The sequence below is a fragment of the Stegodyphus dumicola genome, chromosome 2 (assembly GCF_044657685.1).
Source record: "Stegodyphus dumicola isolate Sdum_Otavi_A_Nest chromosome 2, ASM4465768v1".
NCBI lineage: Eukaryota > Metazoa > Arthropoda > Arachnida > Araneae > Eresidae > Stegodyphus > Stegodyphus dumicola.
Genome location: NC_140769.1, coordinates 75,439,130 through 75,454,637, shown reverse-complemented (window position 1 = coordinate 75,454,637; position 15,508 = coordinate 75,439,130). Strand labels below are relative to the sequence as shown.

General features: G+C 30.7%; 1 protein-coding gene across 3 annotated transcripts in view; it reads left to right on the top strand.

The window, feature by feature from the left end:
* LOC118185709 (proprotein convertase subtilisin/kexin type 4-like) overlaps positions 1-15,508 on the top strand; it is a 553,482-nt gene that overhangs the window by 430,471 nt on the left and 107,503 nt on the right. For all 3 annotated transcript variants that reach the window (XM_085810775.1, XM_085810774.1, XM_085810776.1), the window contains exon 4: positions 10,377-10,505. In XM_085810775.1, coding sequence (XP_085666901.1) covers positions 10,377-10,505 — 129 coding nt within the window. The remainder of the gene's footprint in view (positions 1-10,376; positions 10,506-15,508) is intronic.

Sequence of the window (15,508 nt, the reverse complement as noted above, 5' to 3'; positions counted from 1 at the left end):
TCAAATTATGTAGAATTAAACTGAAATAATTTGTCACTAAACCCTTTAAAGCTAAAACGCTGCAACACCCTCATATTCTGTGCGAAATGTGCTGCGAGTTAAACTCATATTGATAAACTTTTATTATTTAACTCATATTTACGTTAAAGAAATCCAGTCTTCGCTTCTTAAGAACCCTTTGGCTGCTTAAGATTTTCTCCCATGAAAACAAGCGATTAGTTTCAGCAGAAAACTTCGGAATTGTTACACTTCCCTTTCGTTCCGGGCTTATGTCCTTTTACCGTCCTTAATCCGACAAGCTCTTGTCTTTGCTGTTTGACTGGATTCTGAGTAAAACTAAACGAGGAGAAATTCCACTCTGCAAATGAGATTAAAGAAAAAATCGCTAGTTTTCTCGTTTATTCTTTGATATTTGATGCTTTTCTTGTTTGCTAACAAAAACGGTGGTACAGTTTGTAGAAAACAACAAGTTTAATCCTCACTTTTTTTTTCTTTTTCGGGGAAGAGGGATTGTAATTTTTCAAGTGACTGTTATATTTTCTATATTTACCTATGTGAATCCAAAAGACAATGAGCATTAAAAAAATTGTATATCAGTGAGCTTATGGAATGGGGGTATAATGTAGGTAAAGTGAAAACATATAACATTACGTGGTTTTTCGTAAAACAGTCTTTTTTACAATATTGCTTATTACAGTTTATATGCATTACATGGTGTCGCACCATAGATTTCAGAACACGTAGCTGAGTTTTTGCATTTTTACCGTCGTTGTGGTAAGTTTCGAATAGCATTAAAATAAAGTTCAAATAACATCATAATAAGAAAGTAAGGCTAGAAGAAAGTAAAGCTTTGAATTTTATGGCACTCAAGCAGAATTGATGTTATTTCATGTCTTCTGTACACAGCTCTTATTCTCAGTTTTTTAAATAATCAAATGATAAGCTGGCAATTTGAACATAAATAACCATTTATATATTTAGACATGAAATATCATTTTTTATTATAGGACCATCTGATGTCAAATATATAGAGAGACAGAGCAAGCCGTAAATATTATTGGCAACTTTTTATATAGCATAACTAGGCGTTAGTATGGAATTATCTAGGTACTACTAAGTCTTAAGTATTACGAAGTTCAGAGCAAAGTGTAAAGAAACATTTGCTAACTCGATTCAAAATTCACAGATTACAACGACTCGTTCTTACTAAAGCCACAGCTTTCGACTAAATTAAAAAAGGTGACGATTAACTTTAAATGAAGTTGAAGTTAGCTTTAACGGCTTCACAGGTTACTTAGCGCGCAGGATGGCTCCGATTCGTAAAAGTCGGCGTAAACAGGCTTAATGGTAACAAGCGCTGGATGCCACAGAAATATAATCGCTAGTAAATCAAAGATAGCAACAAGGCGCTCAGGCAGTCATAATATGCTCTAAAATCACCTTCCGAAACCTTCCGTTAAATACTAACTTCTTTCTACCTCATTTGATTATACGTGCGCTAACTCATTTGCATTCTGGCAAGAAAGCGTAAGTCGAAAGTAAATGCGATAGGAAAGGTGGCTTCAAAATAAAATTAACTGTTAAGTAAATTAAATGAATCTCCACACGTTATCCAGAAATATGCATCACTTAAAGCTAAAATACTGATGTTTTTGCAATCCATATGTCTTAATTTCAGGTAAATAATATTCTTCAGGTTTTGCTTAGTAAACGATTATACAACATTCAGCATTTATTAAGATGCATTTTGTGTTCTTTTTTTAACCTTTTTTTGTGTTTAAGTAAATGGAAGAAAAAGAATAATTTGACAGTGAAATGTGCTATTATACGTATGTCTTTTTTGAACCTTTTTTGTGTTTAAGTAAATGGAAGAAAAAGAATAATTTGAGAATGAAATGTGCTATCGTATTTTTGTACATCATTTAATTTCGTTCAATATAATTACGATATCTATTTTTATCCAAACATTTTAAGAAAAGGTTTCGTTTTTCATTTATGCAACATATTTTTAGCATCATTTTTAAAATAAAACCCGTGATTAGTTAAAAAATGTATAGTATATTTGTTGGTTAGAGATTTCACTCCATTTCTGTTATACCTGTAAAAGTTTAGAGGGCGTCCTATAAATTTGCATTTTAAAATATGTATATATAAAATCGGCAGTTTAGCATACTTGAGTCCTATTTACCCCTAACGACTTATCACAGAGACTAAATTTTTAGCGCATAAAATATATTTTAGTTCAAATTTTTATCAATAGATGGCACTGAAACGTTAATATCGCTAAACTACTGAAAGTTAAGTTTGTTAAAAGTAAGATGTGCTGCTGAGAGCTCATGACGGACCTCAACAGCATTAATAGTATTGTAATATGATTGCAAAAATAAATAATTAAAAGCTGAATAATTTTTATTTTTCATGCAGTACGGTACGAATAACACCATCTATCACTGAAAAGTGGAACTAAAATTTACGTACTTTCTGAATATCCGCAGCACCACCACCGAAAAGTCACAAAAATATTGGTTTCGTAATATACCGAAAGCACACAGAACCGATGATAGTTTAAAATTTATTTTACCAAAAGAATCACTTCACAGTCCTCGAACTTTCCACAAAAACAGTCATACAGCTATTCACAGTACTGACAAGTACAATAAATAGTTTCATTTCAAACTGCTAAGAACATAAGTGAAAAGTGCAGAAAGGTTTAATTAAAAGTTGGTGAAATACCTTAGATACCTTAGATAATAGAGCCCATATTCACCACTTTGTTTGTCTACGTATGTTTACTGATAATATTAATTTACAAACATTTACATGCGGTTTTGAGCTGATAGATGCGACAGTATTTTCTAAAGGAAAAACTCCTGTTTATTGTATGAATCTTTCCAAACGTAATTGCATTCTGAGCCGCGATTAAATTAAAAATATATGCATCCCAAATAGTTCTTCAGCTGCCTTTGAATTCATTTAAACATAAAGTTGGAAGCATTGAAGATCGCATCAAAGGAATGGAAAGGGATTTTTCTTTTCTCCTCATTTAGAATGCTAATTAGGAAAAGCTTTGTTTTACTCAGAGACTATATTTTTCTTGCCAAGAAAACACATTCAAAACTATCTTTCTGTGTTCCTGAATTTTTCCATATGGTTATTCTGTGTGCACCTAAACAAAGTAGGTCGTCATTTGAGGTTTAACATTATTTTTTAATTTAATTTAATGTAGAAACGCACTTGATCTTAATTAGGGAAATAAATCATTGTATACAGTTTGGCATTTTCGAAATGAAAGCATGAAGAATGGATTCCACGTTGAAGGGAAGTCATGTTTTGTGCATAAGAAATAATTTTTATGTTATAATATAAATTATGGTTTTAAACATGTTACAAACATTTGGGATCCTTTTTTGGGTGAAAAATATCTTTGACTTAGTAAATTGTCTCTGATGTATGAGCTCTCTAGCATTAGTTGTAAGTTAATTAAAAGTATGAACTCTGAAATGGTGCTTTTTATTTTCAGCCCATTAAGATGCTTTTACTTTCAGAAAAATTTTGTTATATTTTAATGTAAATTGTTCTTCAGGTTTCAGGATGGATTTTTATTCAAAATATTTTTACGAATTTTTCGGAAACCACTTAATTTAATAACATTTAATTATTTGTCTTCGCAATTTATAAACGAATTTTTTTTTGTGTGCCGTTAATGAGGAAAAAATTTCTAAATGCAAGCCGAGTAATGAAGGAAAATTTTATTCTAAACTTCCAAAGAGATAATATCAAGACCCAATTGACTTAAATTCGTTTTTATTACTCTACTTTTAATTGAAAAAATTATTTCTTTGGGCTGTTTTGTTTAACGTACTCCTTATATCCATTTTCCATTCGAAAGTCTTGTACCAAGATAATATTAAAAAAAATCCGAAATTAAAGATTTGTTTCTTATTGTCATTGTTAAGATAAGAATATTGGCAAGGAAAGCGTGGAGTAATGCAACGATTGATCATTTTTCTCCGATTCCGAGAAATAACTATCATTTGTAAACAAGACTTTGAACTACTCCTTAATCAGAAATATTTAATGATGTATCCGTATAGTATTGTAACTAAGCAGTTTTGAGCTTAGTTACAATACTATACGGACAATTACCTACATGCTATAACCAATGATTTGATAGCACGGCTAAGGACTTTGAATTGGAATAATAATGCTTTGATTATGTTTAAAATAATGTTTAACATAGCACTAAAAACTGTGAGCCGTTTTGGAAATTATTTTTTTTACGTATTCAGTTTTTTAATCGGTTTGTAATAAATAAAAGTAAAATTCATTTTTAATTGGCTAAAAAAGAAGAGCCAATAATTTGATTTTGATGAGCCGGATAATTTGATTTCTGGATTTCTGTAATCCGAATAATTGAAGCATTGTTGTATGCATGTCGTTTTGAAATATTGCGTGATTCTAATGCTTTTTAAGAAGATAAGATTTCCGAATTCAGAAAATAAATTTTTAACTCAGCTTTAATGTGATTTTCTCAGAAAATAATGGTTTTTTAAAATCATATTTTGAAATAATTAACGGTGTTATAGTTTCAGATTTATGTTCTCAAAATATTAGTGTAAATTTTAAAATTAATTCTGGTAATAGTCGATGGATTTGTAAATACATAGCATAGCTGTTTCCTTACTGTGATATCTACTACTGTGATGATCCCCTACTGTGATGAAATTTATAAGAATAAATTGGATTTTAAATGAATCGTCTGTTAATATCTAATTTTTGAGTAATATTAAAGAAAACAACAATTTTGTAATGTAATCTGTACTTGATGTGTATTTTAAGATGACTTTTGGTACTGAAAGAGCTTATAAAGTTTTACAGTTCAATTAAAACTGATAATTCCTGTAAAATTCGTATCTCAGTTTTAGGATATATATATTTTATTTAAATGTGCACTTTATATCCATGTGATAAATAAAATTCATCTAATAAATAATTCTATGATAAATTACTTTATATTATTTCCAAACAAAAGCCCGTTTAAATGTGACTTTGGGAGAGAAATTTTATGACTAATAACATGAAAACTGTGAGAGCAATAGAGAACGGTGACATTTCTGTTTAAAATGCCATATCCACTAAACGAGATATACCATTTCAAGTAATTTTTAAACTTTTTTGTATGTAAAAAGTGATGTTCATAGCAGAAGATGTTTCTTTAAAATATTTCAACGCATGTTAAAGCTAACAGAGCTATTTGGTTAAAAGATTAGAAAGGAAAAATATTAGGTCTGATGAATGAGCGACTAATTTCATAAATTTTTACATAGTATAGGACATGAACTGTAAGGTTTTGCTTAGACAGGCTTATAACATTTGCATTAAGTGAGCAACGATTAAGAGAAGCTATTTTGTAAGATGAAAACCTGCTACTTTAAAACAAGTACTGTAAAAGGTGTTTGAAGACAATGTGATTTTTTTTTTCGCATGGATTCCAGAATTTGTACAAAGCTGATAATTTAATCCATTATTTATTTAAATTGATGTAAAAAAGGATTATTTTCATTTTTTTAGTATTGAACAAGTTAGAAGATTAACCAATGGTTACTTGATTTTTTTTTTTTTTTTAGTTAATAAGCAAGTTAGAAGATTAACCGATAGTTACTTAATTTCTATTTTTTTTTAAATTTAAAATATTAAAACAAATTTTTTATTTATTTATTTTTTTTAATTTAAGATGTAAAAATGAATTATAAAGTAGAAAGCAGGTTTTTCCTAATGCTAACAAATTAGAAACGATACACTATTTTAGATTTCTTAGGAAAAATTAAAGATCTATAATTGAATAAAACAAAGCTTAAACGGTACGCTAAATACCAATGTTTCATCATGCCTTTAAGTCACTGCACTGTTGAAAATTCCTCCACGAAACCATCCCTTCCTTGGCAGATAGCTTTTTCATTTTGCTTTAAATAAAATTAAGCAAACAATCATGTCTAATGTTACTGTATTGTCTAAATTTTGTTTTGCTATTTACTTTTATTTATTAGGTTTCAAATCAATTTTCCTGACATCTGAAATGCAAAAATATCCTTTCTGTTAGGATTCTACTTCATTTTTTTAACAGCACAAAAGTGACCTAATTAGGGCACTTTCTTACTGGGAGGACGAAAACAACTTTTTATTACAACTTAACAAAAGTTTTTTATACAACCTTACAATTTTATAGGAATTGTCTGTGCCGTGTTATAAGGAATCTGTAAAATATCACGTAGTACATCAAGTAAAATAACTCGAACTAGAAGGATTTTATAGGTGTTTCAGAATAAAGTATATTTATTCTTCTCTACAATGCGAGTTTAAAATATACCGGACACTATTACATTGGAGTTTAAATCCACCCAACAGGCATCGAGATTTCCTGTACATTTATTCTGTCACGAAATACGACAGGAAAAAAAATCAAAATAAAATACACCTCACTATTTGATGGAGAGTTGGTGTGCTCCTCGGGTCATGGTAGACATCACCTCTTGACCGATATTTCATTTATTCGATCTTTCTCTGCCGAGAAACATGGAATTCCCATTGCTTTTGATTTTGGTTTACTTGCTGGTTTTCAATCATAGAAAAAGACGAGAACTTTAGTTTTTTTCACAAAAGCTTTGGAAATGAACATTTGGCAGTTTTCTTAATAGTAAAGGAATTGCAAATTCTTGTTCTCTTCCATACTTGTGGTAGTCTTCTTTTTGTTTTGATGAATGTAAAAAAAGAAAAGAGAGACCTTTATCTGAATCATCAAATTTACCAGGAAATTTCTAAAGAAGAGTTTTCAAAAAAAGAGTACGAAGTAACATCATTTACTCTACAAATAATCGCGTGAACTCTTTTTTTATATTATTATTTGCTAACTACTGTCCTAAAAGAAGTAATCACACTTACATAATACTAGGAATACATAAACGTAAACTAATGTTAATATTAAAGATTACTAATATTTAGGGGAGATCTTAAAAATTGAGCAAAGTCTATACTGAAATCGACATTAATTTTCGAAAAATGCTTTTTATTTTAAGATAGGTTTCGCAGACCTGTCTTCTGTGAAAAAGCAAATTTCTCCTGCATTATATGATCGGTTTCTATCTAGATGGTTTCTTCTCACTTTTTTCTGTAAGTTGTGTGGAAAGAAATCTTTAAGAATCTGCATGTATTGATGTTTTAGAATTATAGATAAATAAAAGGATTTTCTGTGTACAGTTATTCCTAACTGAGTTGAAAATTTAAAAAATCTATATCAGTATAATTATTAGCAAATGCCAAACTTTATCGTAAGGAAACATAAGCAGATTTCAAGGTTTTGTACCGATTTCTGTTTGCGACGGACATTTGTGTGATAAACGTTTCTTCTCACAAGTTTGCCAATGCATCCGATCGACATGAGTCCCAATATCTCTTGTACAGTCGCAGAATTCTTGTAGAATGGAGAACTGAGGCTGAAAGATGCTTGAAAAACCCCCAGAGAATGAGCCACATGAAATTAAATACGAAGACCGGCGTGGCCTTCTCGTTAACGTAAAAATTTCCACTTCTTTTGCGCTCTCTCCACCTCAATGACAAATTTTAATTGCTATCACTTTCTCAAAAGGTCTTTGGCGAAATTTTGACTGAAACAATCTCGCAAATGATTTCGGTAATGTTTTATATAATAGTGAGAAGGGCAACTGTCTTGAAAAAAAGGTAGTCATCACCATTTTCATTTGAGGGGCATCAGGCAGTTTTGCAGTGCGACCGATCTCAATGACTCATAAATGTCTGGAGTCCCAACAAAGATAGACATATTAAGCACTAATAAAATTTGTAGAACGAAAGTTAGTAAGTTTACCTTTAAGTCTGTATAATAAGATTTCGAATCGATTGCTCAATTTATTTGTTGTTGTTAAGTTATAAAATAGTTTTGGAGCATATGAATAATTTTGTGTTTTAAGCTTTATAATCAGCAGCTGACGATTCACAGAAGGTATATTCATACTGTGACTCAATTAGAGGAAATGATTAGAAGAAATGACTTTGTTTCTTCCATTGTTTTGAAGCATATTATTTTATTTTCGTATCACAGCGAGTTTAAATTTACTGTATTAAATTAGATAATCGTGAAAGGACTGTACTATTCCCGTTATTGTGAATTCCATTGTTTATGGTGAGATATAATGCATTTGGAAGAGATTCGTAATTTACTTGTTTCGAATGTCAGGAAAAAGCCGGAGGTCTCGAAATGTTGTAAAGTAGAATATTATTGAAATAATCTGACATATCTCTGAGTAAATATTTGAGAACAAAGCTTTAAATAATAATAATAAAATATTTAAATAAACTATATACGTAGTTGCGCGAATTATGCGTGAGCTTGATTAGGGAGATTTGGGGTAATGACCTTGATTCTTTTTCTCATTGGGATCAAATTCGGATTCTAAATAAATTTTTAGAGACAAACGATTGATCTTACTTCTTCAGCAAGTAATGTTTTACATCTTTTTGTAATATGCACATGAAATTATCCACAATTAATGTCTGAATTAATTCATTTGCTAGTAAGGGAATGTTTATCTGAAACCAGTGATTCTCTCCTCTCTTTAACACTTTAAAGATAATTAGGACTAATAAGCCATACGTAATTCGTAGAGTTCGCAGAGACCACATATACAGCTTAATTATCACATCATTTTGAGTCTCATTTGGGTAGCTGTTTTTGAGTTGTTTATGCAATCAAACATTTTTACAAAACTTTAATAATTTTACATTCTAATTCAAAGTGATGATTTTAATTTTTTATTTTTTTGGAAATTTTTTTAGGAAATTTATTATCTGTGAATAATGTCAGTTGGAAAAATATGTGTTAGGTTTCTTCTTTTGCGACAAGACCTTGTTTAAAATACGTCTTCATACGTCTTTTTTAATGGTTAATTATAAATACTAGTTTTATGCATGCAAATTCAAGTACTTTTGTTTTCGCTAATGAGCATACCGATTATTACTTTGACATTTTCAAGCCTTTGGCGCAATGTTGGCGCGTTTTGAGGTTCTGCTCGCGTGTCAGTCGGGTAGATGTAAACCCATCAATTTTTGTTCGAACGACCGCTATCATTAACCGATTCAACAGAGCATAAGTCCGTCAAAAATTTTTGATGCATCATTCTGTCTTAATTAGCATGCAGAGGAAGGATCTTTTGAAAATGTTATTCTAATAAAAGGAATCGATCGCGATCTAAAGAGGGAAGGATCAGTTGAGGGTGGAACTTTGATTAAAGAAAGCTGGATCCGTCGGGTATTTTAAAATTGACACTTGAGTTATGTCGCTGCCTTAGTGCGCGACTTTGTTAGGCAGACTTTGTTCAATGAAGTGTGAAAAATGGATTACTGGAAAAAAGAAATTTATAAAGTTTGCGATAGTTTCTGAGGAAATGGTTTATGAACATAAACAAAACAGTACTTTGAAAAATTCTATGAGATAATTCCTGTGAATGTGTTTTAATTTTCATTCTATTTTAAGATGTAAATAAAATATAAATAAAGTATAGTTGATTTTAAGAACAGTTGCAGCGCGTTTTATGTCTTAAAAGTGTCATGTGCAAATAAAATAGGGCTTGTTCTACGCCTTTTTATAAAATTGCTACTACGAGGTTTAGATATCAATATTTTGGGGAAATTATTGTGAAAAATTTTAAGTTTTTACTTTAAGATTTTAAGCAAAGATGCAACGAACACCATAAATAATTTAAGCTACAATAAACACCACAAATAAAGGAAGATACAATTGTACAATGAATTATTGAACACATTAATCTCTTTCTGGTGGCCTGGACAGATATGTTCCTCGTATTTAACTGTATTACATAAGGCTCCACGAATTTTAGCTCGCAATGGAGATTTAAAATTTACTGCTGAATATAGAGTAGGAAGTTGCTGATCGTGTCGCCTTGTTTTGCATTTTCCTTTTGCCTGAATATTAAATAAATGGCCCCATTCAATCAATATAATGATAAAAAGTAATCTCTATCTCCAATCAAAATATAATCTCCATCCAATCAAAATATAATCTCCATCCAATCAAAATCAAATAATCTAATCTCCAATCAAAAATAATCTCTATAGCCCATGGGAAAAGAATGAGGAAACAGTTGTCAAAACACTTAATAATCGTGAGAAAAATGTACAGTAAAGTACTCTTAGTTATCGAAACGTAAGAAAATGTTAATCTAACATTTAAAAGCAAAAATTCGAATAGTCAGAAAATAATAAGGTATAATTTGCAGTATAAATTATTTTATCTTTTTAAGTATATTTAAATATGCTGAATGTAAAGAATTAATATTTATTTTTAGAACCGAGGTGAGGGACTTGACATGAACGTTCAAGACGCATGGGCTCAAGGTGTGACTGGAAAAGGCGTTGTTGTGACTATTTTAGATGACGGACTGGAGAAAGATCATCCAGATCTTATCAAAAACTACGTAAGCTTACTTCTATTTCTTCTTCGTCTTAATTTTATATATAAAATTAAAGAAAAATTAAGTTATGTGAATTAAATCGCTTTTGATGAGCATGTTTACCTTTTTTCGGATAACGAGCTGCATTTATAAAAATGTATATACTTTTTTTACAAACCTTTATTACATACTTTTATTACATCCAAAAAGACTTCAGTGTCATAATATTAAATGTCGCAGAACTTGAAGTTTTAAGTTTCCTGTGATGTACATACAGGGTGCTCGATAAATATGAACACTTTTAAGGAAATTATAAATAAATCAACAAGCTGACATATTAGAGTACGTTTAACATCTACTAAATATTAATCCCAGAGGTAAATACTTTTAGGCACAAAATACATTATCTTTGAAATTTTAATCGATAGATGGCGCTGTACCATTAGTATCGCGGAAATGTGCACATTTAAATTCGTTAATGAACATGCTAAATTTAAATCATTTGAGAGATGAGGTGAACCTGCGAGCTCATGATGAACAGTTGCGTTATTAATAAATTGTGTATTCTGTCAAACTTAAATGAATAAATGCACTTTTTAAAAATATTTTTGTTCCTTTAGTGCGATACTAACAACACACTCTGTCCCTAAAATCTGTTGTTATGCCTTCCCCACAGAAAAAAAAAAAATCGGCGTTTTTTAAGTTTAGTGTGCAAAGATTTCTGATAACCCATATTGTTTATTTCATAAATCTCCCTCAAAAGTTTCCAAATTTATGGGGCACTCTGTATATCTGAAACCCACGTCTGGAAATTCTTTCATTCCATGTACTTTGTTTAACCGAATTGCAGTACTAATGCGACCTTTCTTTAGCACTTAGTAAAATTAACATTGGTATTAACTACTAAATGTGTATCTCAGTTTCATTTTCCTTCAAAGAGCGAAGCTGCTTTGAGAAAAACAGTACCCGTGTTGAAATGAATTGCTTTCGGTAGAGAAGTATTTATGGGCTTTATTGATCTGGTGAAAAAGGCTGTAAATAAATTAAAAGCTAAAATAAGGAGGCAATTTGTCTGACCGAAAAAAAATACTGTTCAAAACCTTTTTTTTTTTTTTTTTTACCAGGATGAACAATGTCTTTTTATCATTAATTTAATTACCCATTTCATCAACATAATTACATTTCAATTTATGATGCATTAATGTAATTTAATTTATTATTCATTAAATTATATTTAGTTTGAAGAATAACAAATAAAAATAAATTAAAATATTAATAAATTTTGTAATATTTTTTAAAATTTGATTTTAATCATTATGTAGTTACTGATTTATTTATTTCTCTTTGCCGTTTCCGATGGTCTTCCATAAAGCTTCGATATTTTTAATGTTTAAAATTAAGCCTTGATAAGAGACTTACCAAAGCAAGTGTTTTTGAAAAGAGATTGGTTTTGATTTCAAAAATACTATATTCGTTACCAGATCGTGTCTCGAAATTTGTTTATTTTGGCCAACAGATACACTACTTAGCATTATGATACTGTTATCTGTTAACAGAAGTGGCACGGTTGTTATCTAAAATTAATTAATATTCTACGGACATATTTAACCCTGTTTTATACTCAAAGATGGGAATCAAATCCATTGTTTAAATCTCACCTGAGAGAGATCTGAGTCATTCTTTCGCATCCTTGCAATATAAATTTCGTATAGAACATGCGTAGAATATATATTTATGCATATTTTACTCAACTCATAGGTCATGATGTAATTAATGAAGTCTTGGATGAATATAAGAATGAATAAACTCACTGTTACAGATATTACATTGACTAGCACCTTTTTTTCGCGGAGACGAAACATACTTATCTTCGATTGTCAAACTAGAGCTTCAGACAGCTGTTGTGCTTAGAAAAGGTCTTGCATATAGAATGGAATATAAGTTTCTCATTTTAAGGATTCATTTCTAAAATTAGTATTATTTATCTCATTACATGATAATTTCAGCAATTTTTCCTCCTCATTTAAATGGGCTTTGTATGTATATATTTAATCACACTCATTATACAACACAACATTTTCACGGTCTATCTGTTTTTACTTCCTTATACGAAGTAAAGGAAGTATTGTAATTGCGAAAAATTTCGGATATCATATTTCAACTGCTCTCGAAATCATTTGAATGATGTTTTTGCGTGACATCAGTATGTACCGACAGAGTAAAGGATTGCTTTTGCCAAAAAAAAAAATTTAAAATGAATTCAGAAGAGATTTTTGCTTGATGTTTCTATGTACGTATGGTAAATGGTACGCGTGTATCTCGCTCAAGAACTCAAGAATGAGTTGCCGTAGATCGACTGCCATAACATGCAGTTGTGCATCTCCCTTTTCCGTTGCAATCGGTTGCACCAGTCATATGTAAATGTATTCCCACTCTGTTACGTGGCGTGGCTCATTGAGCTTACTTTTTTATTCTTATATGAAGGTAAATTGTACATTTTTTGCTTTAAAAATGATTATATGGCTTTTATGTTCCGGTTAAGGTTTTAATGCCTTTAATCTGCAGGCAGTAGTTGTGAAATTGTCAGTAACTTAAAAGTTTAACTTGCGAGTTGAGCCTAACGAGACGCCATTTGTTTACATCTGAAACTCAGTAGAATAATGAATTAAATCAGTTTCTACACCTTCAATGTCTTTTTGCCCAATGAGACCAATAGTAAACTTTCAGGTTTCTGCCCGAAAAAATCTGCCTTCTTGCCCTCTGGCCGAATTGCTTTATTTTTTGCGTAGAAACTCTAATTTTAATTGTAAAAGTTATTTTTAACTGCATTTGGTGCTTTATGTATTTTACAATTTTTAATACAGATGTTCTGTATTTTTGCGTATTTTTGCTTTGCCGCGAAGTTAGAACTGAATTAATTAAATGAGAAATGTAACTCTAATGAAATTCGAGGAAATAAATTTGAATGAAATGCAGCAAAAAATGTGTATAGTTTATTAGAGTCATGGTAGTGTTCACTTGAGCTTTTTTTATATTTGACTTTTTTTCGAAAAACCGCGTTTAAAAAATGGTGCTTCTTTCGAAATAGTACTGCTGGATTCATTTCCATAAATGGTGATTTTATTTATGACTATTCGCAACATAATTCCTCAAAATAAGCTAAAAAGTATTAAGAAAACAATTTCACCATCACTGGTGGGAGGCTTCTGTAAAAGTAAAATTTAATTTTTTATAAAATCTCGCAGAGTAAAAATTACCAATTGTAAAAAAAAAATATTCATTTTGCTTTAACGACTAAAAATAGCTAGTTCTTCAGAAGCAAAATTCGTATACGAATTAAATAAATTAAGTCATTTTTTTCGTCTTATTAAAGATTGATACAAGATTTTAAAAATAAATTCTGGAAACACCCGCTTATCTGCTCAAAATGCTTATCTGCCCGCTTATCGGTTCAAAATGTTTATGAAACTGCTTTTAGTGCAGTTAGGTTCCAAATGTATTTGGTAATCTTTGAAGTAGCATCCATCGAAACATACACATGTGCTCCTAACGTTTTTGGAAACATTTATAGAATCATTCTTATGGTATTTGTTATAGCTTTTGATAACTCGAATTGTATAAAAACATAGATCCCATTAAATCATCTTCATAAGAACAAGCAGCAAAATAATCCACCCTTCCGCAAAAAAGGCTCTCTGTAAGTATTATTTGGCTGATTGCAATAGAGCTTCCAAACCTGATTTTTAACTCAAGTTTTTTGAAGATCAATTACTTTTATATTATCTCATGATTTATTTTATTCTATTTTTGTCTTTCAGTGCATAATTCTTAAATTTGTTTCATTATGATGATTAATAGAGGTGTAGCGAAGCGGTATCTTAACTTTAAATTAATAAACCTAAGAATACATCACTGCGAGTGGACTGTAAAATTTAACCTTTATTCGGCGGTTTGAACTTTCGAACACGACACAGCACAAAGTAAAAAGACAGAGTTACAATTAGCGATTTTAAGAATGCAAGAACAAAATGCGACCTGGGCATACAATCTGCGCATTGCGAAATAATATCTCACAGACAGGCAGAGAGCTCTGGTGGCCGAAACATTCCGCCCGGCGTTGAAACATCGTTTCAAACTAAATAGCTTTTACAAAATGAAATTATCATAACAATATTAAATTATGCAAAAATGAGTCATTAAAATATTCACAAGAAAACGTACTATGAAATTATGCAATGAAACTAAATTGTTCTCAAAACAGATGCACAGAAGCCTTTATACAATTCAGGAACTTATAGTTAAAGTACAAAGTTATAATGCTTTAGGGAAAAACACTTAAACATTGATAGGCAAAACGCTAAGTTTGTGAATTGGCCTTTTGAAAACTCCGTTAGCGGTTTTGATCTTCACGATACGCACAATATTATCTGAGCTAGGAAAAACTTCCAGCACTCTTCCCAATTTCCATCGTAGCGGGGGGAAATTGTCTTCCTTTATGATAACTAAATCATTAACCTTTAAATTAGGTTGCACTTTCAACCATTTTGAACGTCGTTGCAAATTAGAAATGTATTCATTGGACCATCTTTTCCAAAAGCTTTGAAACATTTTCTCAACAAGCTTCCAACGTTGCAATATAGGAATTTTTTGATCGTGTAAACTTTCTTCTGGTAAGGCAGTTAGCGGGGTACCAATTAAAAAATGGCCTGGCGTAAGTGCAGAAAATTCTGATGGATCTTCAGACAGTGGACACAACGGTCGCGAATTTAAACAAGCTTCAATTTGAGCTAGCAATGTCGTAAATTCTTCTTGCGTTAGAAGTTGTTCACCTATGGTTCGCTTGAGATGTAACTTTGTAGATTTGACTGCAGCTTCCCATAATCCTCCAAAATGTGGCGCTGCGGGAGGATTAAATATCCACTTAATATCTTCAGTAGAGCAATATTTATTAACCAATTCATTTTCCTTCAAGGAGTTTATTACTCTTTTCAATTCCTTATCTGCAGCAATAAAATTTGTGCCACAAT